General features: G+C 40.1%; 1 protein-coding gene and 1 long non-coding RNA gene across 5 annotated transcripts; one reads left to right on the top strand and one right to left on the bottom strand.

Annotated features, from left to right (window-relative positions):
• Positions 1 to 10147: 10147 nt before the first annotated feature.
• LOC144075828 (uncharacterized) lies at positions 10148 to 11893 on the top strand. 3 transcript variants are annotated; one of them, XR_013300643.1, is made up of 4 exons: positions 10148 to 10536; positions 11347 to 11432; positions 11553 to 11667; positions 11787 to 11893. It is a non-coding gene; the product is annotated as an uncharacterized LOC144075828 (long non-coding RNA). The 3 variants fall into 3 exon arrangements; XR_013300644.1 differs by having other exon boundaries at positions 11553 to 11671; XR_013300645.1 differs by having other exon boundaries at positions 11347 to 11436.
• Positions 11894 to 12739: 846 nt separating this feature from the next.
• On the bottom strand, positions 12740 to 14105 carry LOC144075932 (peptidyl-prolyl cis-trans isomerase FKBP3-like). 2 transcript variants are annotated; one of them, XM_077603392.1, is made up of 5 exons: positions 13985 to 14105; positions 13700 to 13791; positions 13116 to 13196; positions 12979 to 13039; positions 12740 to 12878 (listed from the first exon to the last, which is right to left on the bottom strand). In XM_077603392.1, exons 1-5 carry the CDS (start codon positions 14087 to 14089, stop codon positions 12819 to 12821), a joined length of 399 nt encoding a protein of 132 aa, XP_077459518.1. In that variant the 5' UTR covers positions 14090 to 14105; the 3' UTR covers positions 12740 to 12818. The 2 variants fall into 2 exon arrangements, with proteins under 2 accessions (XP_077459518.1, XP_077459519.1); XM_077603393.1 differs by having other exon boundaries at positions 13116 to 13185.
• Between the last annotated feature and the right edge of the window lie 380 nt (positions 14106 to 14485).

Here is a 14485-nt window from a genome sequence, read left to right as displayed (position 1 = left end):
AAGGCATCATTCAGCTATTTGATAACTTAAAAGGATTCCCTGAGGTATTATCATTATAGTTGATGTTCTTCCTGAGCCCAGTATATATGACTAGGGGATATAGCAGAGATTAACCAGTAAAACACTAGCAAATAAACATAATAAACTTGACAAATGTGGCTGAAAAAGTCAGAGTTTTGTAGCACGATGCCATGGCAACATGACATGCAAATCTTGGGACAATTCCTTGATTGTTGCTAACTTCCTACATTAGACTTGCTAATGTCCAGCTGTTAAAAACAGAGACAATGTTTTTCCCCATCCTGGTTGAGTCATTCAAGCATACGGTAGCCCATGTCCCGTCAACCACACTCCACCACAGGAATAACCAATCACAAAAAGTATAAAGGTCACTCATAAATTCCCAGGAGCCCTATTGGTGATCTTAAACATTCCAATGAGCTGAGTTCATCTTACCCCACTCATGTCAACCTAGGAAGCAAAGTCTCGTCTCCATGAGCAACTGTTGTGCCTGTCATATGGTACAAACCGCATTTTCCCATAGACCCCCCCCCAAACCAAGCTCATAGCCACAGTTTGATTGAATGTACAAGCCCCAGACACTAATGACAACTGTAACAAAATGGCATATATAGAAAATCCCTATAGTGGGTGGATGTGAGATTCTAGCAAGAATGGACTAAGCAGAGAATTGCATTCCAGACCAGGCTTTGGTGATTTTTGTAGGCAAGTGCGAGCATGCACTTAGGAAAGAGGGTCTGCTACACTGTTAATAGGCATGACCTCCTTCAACTCATTATATTAAAAACTGGTAGCAAGCTTCCTTAGATGTCAGCCGCTTATTCACCTGCTGTCGGAAAGAAAAACTTGTTTGCTCAGTGGAAGGTTGACACCTGATTGTTAGGAGAACATATAAGCAGACCTGCCTGGCAGTTTATATGAATTTGACCAGTGAGATCTACACAGTAAATACTCACTTGGTGGTCACCATCCATCCTGATCACTAGCCTGTGTGTAAACCCACCACCAGACCCACGCTGACTGTGCCATGGCCAGTGGGGATATTATAAAAATGTTAATGACAATTAGGCATATGTGAGTTCATGTAATTTTTAAAATCAAAATCAGTTCGATGCACGTTCTTCACGTATTTATCACTAAAACATGCTTCCGTCCATCTCACAATAACAAATAACCCTCTTTTTGGCAGTGTGGTTTAAGTGCAATATGTGTCCACAAAACTGTCACATGCATAGGGCATGTATACAAAGACAAATCCTAGCAATGTGTACAACTATATTGCAGCAGACCGGTGTCTCAAATTACAAAATATGCAGCGAGGTCGGCGCTAGAACAAAACTATGATTTCGTCCTAGTTTAAGCCCAAGCGCACGGGTGCCATCTATGAAAATAGGGCTCTTGGATTAACTTGTCTTTTATATTTTCTGATATAAAGAACCCATAAAGAAAAAAAAAACATGCATGCACAGGAGCAACATGAAAGCTCTACACAAGAATTCCCAGGCCGGGATTTAAACCTTGAATCTCAGTCTAAGACAGATGTGCCAAGAATCCATTGTGCGGTCTAATGATGTTTACATTCATGAAAAATCTGTTTACGTTCAATCTGAAAGATCATATTTCTTCTAAGCATTCCTCTGTTATAATCTTGTTTTCCCTCTGCACATATTATGAACTACAAAATAACTCATTTTTACGTTTCGGTTAGCCCACTAATCAATTTAGCAGTTTTCTACTTTCAATTAAGCAAATAACATGTCAATAAATAGATCCTGTTGCCATACCTCTACTTGAAGCTGGGACAAAGGTGCTATTTTCAATCTGTACGGTAGCCGTTACGTGTACAGGGGGTAAAGGGTCTGCTTGATAGGGGTCCCCCTCATCTGGTGGCTCTGGGGAGATGGCAGGAGCACTCCTCTCCACTTCCATGGGCGTAAGCCTGGCTCTTTTCCGAGATGGTGGCGGGGACAAGGTGCTAGCCTGAGGGAAAGGTATAGTCAAACATATCATTATAGGGGGATAATCACTTTATGAATAAAAGGAACAATTTCCTATTGTTATCAGCGGTTGGTTCATAACGAAAGTGATAGCTTATTTAACAGCATGAAGAGCAAACCCGTAAACGATGAAAAGATAGATCTTGCTTTTCTTTAAAAACTGGAGATGTCTCATCATTTCATAAGAGAAATATTTTGATTCTGCAGGGTAGTTGAAAAATAATTTTAGAAGAATGTGAAAGGATAGGTAATTAATAATGTTTTAATACTGTTACAGATATTTCAATCTTGGAACCATTTCCATTTTGGGGGGTAGATTTTTTTTACACTTGTATGAGAAAGTCTCTTAATATATTTTTTTTAATTCAAAGATTTTAAGTATATCTCTGAATTGAATATTACATTTATATGAGGAGCAAAGAGAATATGTATATGATATTAAAATGTGAAAATATCAAAGTTATTAAAAGCTTGGGAGAAAGAAGGATTAATTACAACGGATGACAAACAGGTCTCAAGTGTGAGTCAGTAAGACATTCCACCATGGGGTGTTTTGACAATGACGGAGAGAGACTGCCTGGTCAGCAAATTTGAGTCATCAAAACATCCATTCATCATTTTTTCTCTCTCATTTAATGTGTCACCATCAGTAAACGCAAACAAGTGGGTCAAATATTTATAGAATCAAGAAGCAACCAGAAGTGTTACTCAATGCAACATTTACTGCTGAGAAAACAAGCAAGCCATGGATTTGGGCAAAATAAAATGACCTTTAAATTTAGGGTCTGAAACATTGACTGTTATGAAAAACAATATATAAGAGAGAATGGGGAGATAGGGAGAGTAAGAGAGAGGGGTGAGAGAAAGGGGGTGAGTTGGGTCACGTGCCATCTTGAGTTTGACGCGCGCCTGCCACTCAAGTCAGCTGGCCAGCTGTTTGCGCGCTCCCGCTGTTTCATTCCCCTAACTTTGATTACTTTTTTGGAAACTCACAGCTACCGAAAAAACGACGTCTATGCAATCACATTATGATCGTAAACTTCAGTTTGGAAGGCAAAGAAGTCTAGAGGCTTCGAACTGAAAGAGATGTCTAAGTCGCACATAGTTTTGGCGTGTTATCAAATAGAGTTCCACAGTAAATCATACGTTGCTATTATTTGAATTACACGCGTCTGCTTCCTTTAACGAGTCCCAGCATGCTGAGAACTTGTTGCGTAGGAAGAAGTTTGATTTCCCCGCAATAAAACAAAAAAAAGAAACAAAACAAAAAAAAACTAAAGTTTTTTTTCACCACAACAAAAAGGACGACGACAACAATAACTCACCTTGTATAGATGGTTCGCAGAGTATCCGATTTTTGTCTAATTCATTTTCTGACCTCTTCAGGTGGATTCACCCCCCGAAAGCGCCTTGCCCCCTACTCGTCCCCCTCCACTCTTATCTCCACACTTTGACGGATCTCGTCCTCCGTCCGCCGGCTTCACGCACGCACGCACCCCCCCCAAAAAAACTTAGATTTTTCAGTGCATTTTGTCCGCTCGAGACCCCCCTTGCCTCCTTCTTCCTCTCCGCCTCCCTGAAAAGTTTCTCCGGCTCGCCCCTCGTCCTCCAGATGTTGTGACGGTTTTGGCAGCTCGCTGGGAGGGGGAAAAAGGTTGGGAGTGCAGCTTTTCTCGCTCTCACGCGAGTTAAAAATCGGACTACTTGTCCGTGTCTATCCCATGTGCTGCCTTCACGTTCTCAGCGTACTACCCTTTTTTTTAAAAAGCCAGGAAACTGTAATACAGTCAGCAGGGATTGTGCTTCCTCCAGGCTGGGAACTGCTTGGGCTGAGTTATACACTGCTGTCATATAATTAACTCTTAACCCTTTATAGGGAAAGGGACTATCTTAGGTAATTATATAAAATAAATTGGAATAAAAAGCTTGACCTCATGAAAACATGGTAATCATAATTTGGGTCCTATTGCCAACAGTGTTATCAAGCAGTATATATGTGGCCCTCAGGACCCAAAATGTGGACCTGAGGTCTCAATTATTATTCATTCATGCCTTCATTTTTCATACAGCTTATTTTCACAAGGCTCGTGCGGGGTGCTGGAGCCTATCCCAGCCAACTATGGGCACCAGGCAGGGGACACCCTGAATTGGGGCCAGCCATTAGTAGGACACAAGGACAACCAGTTGCGCTCACACTAACGTAGGGGCAATTTTGACTGTTAGACTGTTCAACCAGCCTAACCTACATGTTTTTGGGATGTGGGAGAAAACCCATCTAAGCCCAGGGAGAACATGCAAATTCCACACAGGATGGTCGTCTCGCCTCTCCTAATCAAAGGAATTGGATGTCTAGTAGAGTCAATGGCAGTCAATGAGTTAAATGAGTGCCCTACAAAGGGTTAACCTGAAGCAGATAACTAGTACTATGAGCTAGCTTTTCAAGAAGTATGAGGCCGGTAATCACATGTTCTCACCTTAATAACAGACTTAAGAAGACACCAATGCAGGTAACTGAACACCGAAACAGTGAAGCACTGTCTTTCTGGGCATGGTAGTCAACAGAAGTATCATGATGATTCATTGCTCTGATATTTGTTCCTTTTCCTTTCTTCCAAAGGTTTGTGTCCACACGCACAACATGTTTATGCACTTTTGAGAGGAAAATAAGTTTTCCTACAAAAAAAACGTGTGCGGTCGATTGGTCGCCGGTCTTTTGGTCGCCGGTCTTTTCGTCGCGGTCTTTTGGTCGCCCCGACCGCAACAATGGGCGACCAAAAGACTGGCGACCAAAAGACCGGCGACCAAAAGACTGACGACCAAAAGACCGACGACCAAAAGACCGGCGACAAAACAAGGTAAAACAACACGGTCTACGCATCAATAAAAGCCAACAATGGCCATGAGCAGTTTCACTGAGCCGACGTGTGAGTGTATAAGAGTTTGTATGTACATGCATTGTCCCTTTTAAGAAGCTACGTCAGTCAGGGTCTTAACAAGTTCTCCAACAAAAAACAATAAAAGTCCGGGAAATTTGGAGCTTTTCTTTAGCCTAATAGTTACTAGGGCATTAAGTATGACTAAATAGTAATTCGCAGTTTGTATTTAGGGAATTTGAGCAACCATTTAAATGGTAATTATCACTTACCTTCTGGGCGACCAAAAGACCGGCGACCAAAAGATCGGCGACCAAAAGACCGGCGACCAATCGACCGTGTACCAAAAAACAGCTCTGTTTATGGGTGGCCAGTGGGGCTTACCTTTGGTTCCTTTGATTGCGGAGTGTTTGAACTAAGCTGATGCTGCGATCTTAGTTTCTCTTTGATGTTGATCAATGCTGTTATCTTTCTGATTCTCCACTAAAATAATGTGTTGGTATGTCGGTTATTGTTCATGATTATCATTATATAAATTATGTGCGTAGTGTATTTCATTTACATACATCCATGACGTTTGGCCCTGTTATTATTGATGGTATGTGTGTGTGTCTGTGTGTGTGTGTTAGATTACTGACATGCTGTATATGGTTCTATTGGATTCACAGAACCACAGCCATCATTCTTTGAAGTGAAGACATATAACTCCTGTACAGCTTCTGTGATCTCTATCGTATTCACAAATCTGCATTTGTTGCCTTACGCTTTTCGTCATGGGTGATTGACAAATTACTATTTTTATTGGTAATGAATGAATAATTATGTTCGGGAAAATGTAATCTTTTCTTAAGGCACATATAAGATCTGATTAATGATTAAGAGTCATTAATCATCAAAGTGTGTGACCACTTCACATTTGAGATTCAAATGTCCAGAAAACACAAAGTAATACTGTGGTGAGATATGACATAAACATGCGTTCAACTTAGTTCTTTGTTTTTTTAATTGTTTTTTTTTCTGAAATAAAATAAGACTTGACATTCGGTAAAGTAGAGTGTTGACTAGAAATACACATTTGATCTCGTTTACCTTGGCACTCTTGGCTGCATTCGATTTAAAATGAAGGGGCTTCTTGTTGATAAATAGAGACATCCAAGTACAACAAAGATGGTTTTAGAACTCGAACTAGACATATACTTGGCTTCACCATACTGATGGTTGGAACAGTAACATTTGCGAATGTGTTGCGCATATTTGCAGTGTTTAGCACAGGTCTGCACAGGACATTAAACAAACAACTGAGCCGTGATATAGGCCAACCCAGCGCAGAATCGCTGGCTCATGTTGACACCTTGGGGTTGCAGCTGATGAGAGAGTGCTGCTCCATTTCATTGCAAAAGTGTGGCTGAGGTAACATGTTGCAGCATATTTTCATACAGCCTCCTCTTTCTGTCCCTGACCTCAAGGCCTCCTTTTTAATTTAGCCTCTCAATCACTCATCTGATCCTGCAAAGCTTTAACAGTCAGTGATCTGCAGGATTTCTCACGCTAAATGAGTCCGAGAGTGTGAGGTTGCATGGTTGATCATGTTTTTTTATGACTATTAAAGTTTAATTTTATTTACTATTTAGATAACATCAAGATGGCATTGACAATGGAGGATTGATAAGGAGTCATTCCAATAATGCCTGAAGGCAGGTCAGATTAGGCCTGACACTTTCTTAGTCAATTCATGTCAAAGTTTGGAATGATTGTCACAAAGAAGAATTATTAATTACACATGGCATTTCAATTTGTGTGTATCACCTGATTGTAATTCAATGTTGCACATTGTTTCATGTTGGTACTAACTCACATTACCATAAAGACATTCTTGTGCCGGGATCATCTTTTGTCTGGTTCTGAGGTGAACTGGGTTGAGCTGTCCAGCAACCTAACGCACCAAGAAGACAAATATGACAGTCTCCTTCGACATTCCTCACCTACTACACTTCTATCAAATCAGACTTCAATTATGAATCAGCAGTGGCTGCCATTTAAAAAAAAAAGAATTACAATATTTATACAATCTACAGCACACTCAAAATGGAAGATTGATTTTTGTGCTTCGAAAGTTAACTTCTGGTGTGATTCCCATTTTGCACGAGAGCAGATTTTCCCAAAAGGAGTTGTATGTCAAAAGAAATTTTACCTTTGTCATCCTCATAGGGAATAGACATGCCTGTTGTTTGGCTTGGGTCTTTAAGGCTTCTGCTGAGGCGTTTCACTCTTGTGATAGGGATTAGGGGGAGAAAGAGAGAGAGACAGTCATGAGATAGATAGAGAGAGAGACAGAAGCAAGTTCACCTCTCCAGGTGGAGGACTGACAAAAGAGCTGCTCCACTGCCCTACTGCAGAACATCACTAGCTCAAGAATATTAGCGAGAGAAGAGTGAAGGTTTGTTTATGTCCCAGCAAGCCAAACTAGAGCCTCAAGATTATCAGGCAGTAAACATTTGACAAGAATTCTTAGAACCGTTCAGAGCGTTCTGTTGGGAGAGAGCAAAAAAGAGGAGGAGGTTGAAAATGTGGTTCCAATCACTCACAAAGATGCTTTTGTTCTGCAGCTGTGGTCTTCTCTTGCTCCCTCTCTAAAATAGTCAATGTGTATTTGCATGTATAAGATGTCTCCTTTTCGTGACCTCGTCTATATATACTTAATGTTTTACCCCCTCTTTGTTTGGTTAGAAACTCTTGCAATAACAATAAGTCATTTATGTACTTATTTATGTGTACCAAATTGCAGCTCACCGTTTTCCCTCTGTCTTTTTCTGATGCTATTCATGGCAAAACAAACTTTGTAACTTCAGCATAAATACCAGAGAGAAGTGGCTGTCTCTGTGCTGTTAGATTTCTTTTGTTCTAGCACAAGATTGCACAATACATTGTATTCATGAATGTCATTCACGAAAGGCGTTTCATAAATACTGCGGATTTTTAATGTGTGTATCCTCAAACGATGACCTCTGGCAGATGAGGATGAGCCTTGCCATAGAATTCAAAGAAGAAAACAAGCAATGCAATCATTAACAAATGCTTTTTTTAGCCGTAAACCTCGGTGGATATTTGAACAGCATTCATTCTCAATCTGTTCTGTCTCCTTTTAATAATACACAAAAAATAGCTTTATTGTTAAGTTGAATAAACCCAATGCATCTCCAAACCCGCGAGGAAGGCAATGATTGCTCACCACATCTACTTAACCATTTCTTTTTGGTATAATCTATAAAAAAAACGTTTTTCTTTACATATCTATTTTATATAGTTTACATTTACTGTATACCATATATATAGGTAGGGAAATCGACTAAAATATATCAGTTGTTATCACTAGTTTGATAGTTTGGTTTCATCCAGTCGTTTTCTGTACTGCTTTATAGTTATTTTCCAATTTTTGATCATGATATTCAAACATAAACTTTTTATGCTTATGATATTTTCTTTTCAAATGGGTTTTTGTAAATGACCATCATTTCATCATTGAATTGCTTTGAGTGCAGAACAAAAAGTAAACAGATGGATTTTATGGAACAAAAGAGGGTCGTTTACGGAGGGAAAAAATGTAAGGGAGAATTATGAATCACATTTGCTGTCAATGGAATTAAATAAATAATAATGAAAGGAGAGTGAAGTGACAGTTTAACGGGTAGGAGATGTGGGCCTACTGGCCATGTTGTGTTGTTTTTAGTGAGTCAACATGCTGTTTGGAGGACAGCCCACTGTGGTGGGCCACAGACATGGAAGGGGATACTGGAGGGGCAGAAAAGATGTCAGCATGTACACTAAATGCATTTAGTGACTCATAGGGTCTGCCTGGACCTCAGTGCTCTGCATGACTCTCGGCCCTTCAAATCACATACATACAGTCACGCACACTGGCTCAAAACTGAACATGGAAGCCGATATAGGCATAAAACGCATAAATGTGAACACACATGGCTAGTAAAGTCAAAATGCAGCCATACCCACACACCTAATATTTACTCAATCCAGATGAGCAATGGCACTGCCAAACACTACGGTGACACGCCAAGAACAACTACATTATGTTGTTTTGCACCCTGGCTCACCTTGTGCAACTATATACTCTCATAATGTACCATATACTACATGCTTCTGTATATTTGCACGCATGTCTCCTGAAAGTAAATGTCACTTGGATTTCAAGCGACAGGAGTGAATGAATTTCCTCCCGGATGACTGAAAGAAGTTCCCAAAAAGCAAAAGATTAAATAAACTTACTTCCTCAAAATATAAAGGAATTAAAACACACACACACATACACACTCCCTGTGGCAACATAAGCAGTGTCGTGCTGAGGTTCAAAGATAAGCTGGAGGGCATATGCCAAACTTGCAGCGAGAGAAAGCGCAAGGAAGGAAAGGAAGTATTTTGCAAGGTGACAAAAACTATACAAGTTTGAAGCATAAACACCTCAATCAATCCATCCTGCCTGGTTGTCAGTGTTACTCCATCACCAAGTGTGCAGATAGCTAGATTACCTTAACCTGCTCAGTGTGTTGAACTCTCTGGCTCACCCTGTTGGCAGCATCCTGTCACTGGATGTTTGTGACATGCTCCTTGTGTTGTCCGGTTTGTTTACTCCTCCTGGTGGCTGCTCTCTGTATCACAACACACTCAGTAAACTTGACTCAGCATTAGTTGTTATCTATCCATCACAAGGCAGTTTCACATTTTTGTCTACATTAATTTGACAGTTTGGTCACGTTATAGACCCCTTATCTGCAGCTACAGCTGCAACACAAACAAACATCAATAATAACCTGGGTGGCCCTGCGGATGAGTGTTTAGCGTGTCGGCCTCACAGTGGGAGACCTGGGTTCAAATCCAGCTCGTTCCAAATGTGTGGAGTTTGCATGTTCTCCTGAGGCCTGCGTGGGTTTTCTCCGGGTGCTCTGGTTTCCTTTCACATTCCAAAGACATGCATTGTAGGCTGATTGGCCCTAGGTATGAGTGCGAGTGTGAATGGTTGTCTTCTGTTATTTGTGCACGATGTGATGAAAGCTTTAAATCTCATTATACTTGTACAATAATGTCAATGAAATCATTCAATTCAATTCAATTCAAAATTGTCTCCTTGTGCCCTACGATCGGCTGACCACCAGTTCCGGGTGTCCCCCGCCTCTGGCCTGAAGTCAGCTGGGATAGGCTCCAGCACCCCCCGCGACCCTAGTGAGGATAAAGGGGTTCAGAAAATGAGATGAGACAATGAAGAATTATTTGTGTTTCAAATGTTTAATCGACTAAGATGGCCTGGAATAAAGGTGAGTTGATGTAAAATACTAAGTAAAAATGTTACTCAATATTTGGTAAAATTAGCCTTCTAACACATACTGCTTTATAGCATCGAGACCACAAAAATCACGACTAATTACGTCATCTTCAAAACATAGACAGACATTGAGTTGGGAGGACAAACCACCTTGTTGAACGCGGTAAGCAAGCCACCATCTTTTCCACATTCAATATGGCGGAATGGGAGTGGTTACGCCCATTAGCGACGCAGGTGCCTAAATTACGCACATGCGCAGTTTCTCGCCCTTTGGGGCAGTGTTTTCATGCTGTTGCACGACGAGCACGACGAGGTAAGGCGTCGTACGGCAAATTACTGGCCTAAGTGCATTTTTATCACGCTACCGGGAGATTTTTTAGGAATCAATTGAGCCTAAAACGGCAACAAATCTGTTAGTTTAATACCAGGGTGAACACACAGTCGACGATTTAAGTTTGGGCCACCCCTGTTGTGTGACGCATGTGGCTAGTTAGCATTAGCGTGACGACGACGCTCCCCATTTGACTTAAAAAGTATGTTGCCCGTTTTCTCTCCATTATTGAGTCGTGTAGTCGTGTGCCTTTTTAATTTGATTCAAACAGAGCCGAGACATCAACGCATAGTTTGTTGGATAAATGCTCACTCAAAAATGACATCCAGAGGCTCGACTTCCTGCTGAGTTGTATGTACGTAATGATAGTTTTCACTGAGTGCTAAACACCCTTTTCCAATTTGTTATTGTTCTGTTGTCACCAAAAAATCATTTATACAAATATTGTTAAGCCAACTTTCTCCCAGTTGTTAACCTCAGTCTGTATATTTAATCACCTTGTCTGCAAAAGGGAAAATAGCTCGGTGCATTCACTTACTTATTTTCATTATTTATCTTGATCGTTTATTACATTTCTTGTGAGTTTTGTTTCCTGTAATAATTGGCAAGTCCCAAATAGTTCAGTTAAATGAAGTTCCTTGTTTAGCATCGATATGCAGCTCTTGTGTGCTCGCACCCTTGAGGTTACAGGAGAGCAGACTGGGCCAGGGTAAAACTAGTTTAAAAAAAAACAATCCTATCTGTTGAATCTCCAGTCTCGATATGTGATAACTTTTTTTTTTTGCACACCAGGCCTGCCTCTAGACTGGGGTGTCTCCAAGTGATCGTCCTTGCTTGAAGATGTGGCATCTCTAAATTCTGCACTTTGGAGAATGCTGGTAGGTACGTGTATTTGTTTATTGTAGAATACCCTGATCATGTAACTCAATTTGAAATCAGATTTATTTTCATGGTGAGGTTTCACTGACTAAAGTTGTAATATTCTCCCCCTCTTATAGGTGCAGTCCAGTTCTCTGGCTCATGGTGGCAAAGTGAGAGGCCAGATGGATCAGCAAGTGATCTTCCTTGCTTGAAGATGTGGCATCTCTAAATTCTGCACTTTGGAGAATGCTGGTAGGTACGTGTATTTGTTTATTGTAGAATACCCTGATCATGTAACTCAATTTGAAATCAGATTTATTTTCATGGTGAGGTTTCATGACTAAAGTTGCAATTTTCTCCCCCTCTTATAGGTGCAGTCCAGTTCTCTGGCTCATGGTGGCAAAGTGAGGGGCCAGATGGATCAGCAAGTGATCTTCCTTGCTTGAAGATGTGGCATCTCTAAATTCTGCACTTTGGAGAATGCCCTGATCATGTAACTCAATTTGAAATCAGATTTATTTTCATGGTGAGGTTTCACTGACTAAAGTTGCAATTTTCTCCCCCTCTTATAGGTGCAGTTCTGGCTCATGGTGGCAAAGTGAGGGGCCAGATGGATCAGCAACTTCATCTAATGTTGGCATAAAAGGAGATTTGAGCAGCAATTGTCCTTTTCAAAACACTTGGGAGAAAAAGACCTAAAAGCCTTTCAAGGGTCTTTTTTTTAAATAAAATTTTGGCTAAGTGTTTTTGATAATTTTTTTTCCCCAAGTATAACTTGCTGAAAAAAGTCTTAAATTGTGTGGTTATTTTGGCTAAGTAATTTCCAAAGAATTTTTTTGATAAATTTTTCCTAAGTCTAACACTTGCTGAAAGCCTTAAATGGGTCTGTTATTTTGGCTAAGTCAAATTTTAATTAAAAGTTGCCAAGTGTTCATTCTTGTCTAAGTCTTTATAATAAAGTTTCCAAAGAATAAGTTTGTTTCACATTTTCTCTGATTGTACATGTCTGCTGGTGGAGTAAACTATCCTATTGAATTGTGCAAGAGTTAGTTATTCTTTTAACTTGCATTTTTGCTAGGTAAATGTAAAGAATAAGACATATGTATTTCAAGAACATTTATTGCTCCAAACAAATATGTGGCTTTCAAGATGTTTGCGTAGGTCTTCCATCAGTGAATCGACGTGGAATGCTGGGGAAAAAAGTAATGGTACAATAGATAAGTCCAACATTAAATAAATTTGACAAAAAAACATTACTGAGTTAGGTTATTAACATCAAAAATATACATTTCAAGAAGGTGCTGTCGCCAGAGGAAGAAAAAAAAAGGATATATTAGACATACCCATCTGGTGGCTTCAGAGGCAGAGAGACTCATAAGTGATCTGAGTTTTTATAACTAAGATCAACTGCAGTCTTCGAGGGCACTTATCCAGTCTATTTTCCATGTTCTCCACCAACACACCTAAATCAAATAATCAGGATCTTGATCATTTCATTCTGATGTGGTGGGAGATATACTGGACTGAGACCCCAAGGGGATGTTGGTGTCAAAGACTGCTCACCGTGTCACTCTTTTTGGGGAAGCTTGTCTTGTCACATACATTTGGTAAACTTGGGTGGACCCTGAAGAGAGAAGCAAGATACAAAATGAGTAGGCTTAGTATAAATTACATGAAAATGATAAATACTTGGATCCTACCTCATCCACAACTTCTGCCTTGACTTCTTTGGTCTGCTTGTCACCTCTTCCATCGTCTGTGGCTTTAAACCTAAAAAAACACTGCAGCGCGATTGTAATTGCTCTTTCAACCATTTTGATGCACAAACACCACATTCATTTCCCATGAGTTTTTCCCAGTCAATCATTTCAAATCCAATCATTTTTAAAAATAAATATTCCAAAAAGTCATCATTGCTTCATACACCGAGAAAAAAGTTATTTTACCATTTGTTTAAACTTGAGTCAAAAGTGACCCCTGCGCTATTGTTAAATGAATGTCTCTCTTGGTTGTGTCCAAACCACATTTAAAAATGAAACGGTCCAAGTCCTGAGGCATTTCTTTAAGAAGGTTATTCCTTACAGCTCCACTCATGGCACTTGTGAGTGAGTTATCCACACAGGTTCTTGCTATTAAAAATCAACACCAGACCAGTGAGTGTTTTCATTCAAAATTTGAATGTATCATAATATAAAAAAGCTAATTGAGCAAAACCTTGAATACTGAACGTTGACTTATTATTACACGGATAGAGAAAATAGAAACCGTTTAGAAAATGACTCACTTTGCTGACAAACAGCTCGAGATGGGGTCGAAAAGCTGCTCCTTTTTGGCCACATTCTTGATGTTTCCCAGCAGTCTGCGCACGTTGAGGAACTGAAAAACACAATGGAAACATTTCTTTTTAAACATAAAGCGCTATAGGTAACGCAATGAAGCCAATTTGTTTGCAAACATTTTTCGGTCTGCATCTACGTGGGGCTACAGCACGCGATCGAAGCGTGCTCTCGTCAAAAAAACACTCTTTAAATGAGACATGGGGCTTCAAAATCCCCAGATTAAAACATACCGAATGTCCTGCATTGTCCTGTGAGAGCTTGATCGGGTCTTTCGTCGGTAAATCGTCAATTCTGAGTTGCTTTGCAATCGACTCCCAAACTACCTCCTGGTTCATCCGCCATTTTAAATAATGTCGACGGCGATTTGAACTCTGACCTTGGCAATGACGTCATTGGTGGCGCCAACTCGAAATCTGATTGGTTAGAGCAAGAGTTTTGTCGACGCTTTTTTATGATGCAGGATTGTGAACGCCTCCAGGTAGATTTCCGACCCTGGCAACAAATGGCTGAAATGTGATTGGTAAAATGCTTAAATATGAAAACACACATCTGGAAGCAGCGCAAGCAGAGGAAAAGCAATGAAAGGAATCTGACAGACAATTTGGAATTATTTAATATTAAGTATTAATGGCCAAAATATAATTCACATCAGTCTGTGATTCAGATATTTTTAGGCCAGCAGAGAAGTCCTTGCAAGCTCACCAGTGGTGGAAATCCTAAAAATTTGAAAA

The sequence above is a fragment of the Stigmatopora argus genome, chromosome 6 (genome assembly GCF_051989625.1).
Source record: "Stigmatopora argus isolate UIUO_Sarg chromosome 6, RoL_Sarg_1.0, whole genome shotgun sequence".
NCBI lineage: Eukaryota > Metazoa > Chordata > Actinopteri > Syngnathiformes > Syngnathidae > Stigmatopora > Stigmatopora argus.
The sequence above is the reverse complement of the archived record's forward strand: the minus strand, read 5'-3'. Positions and strand labels throughout refer to the sequence as shown.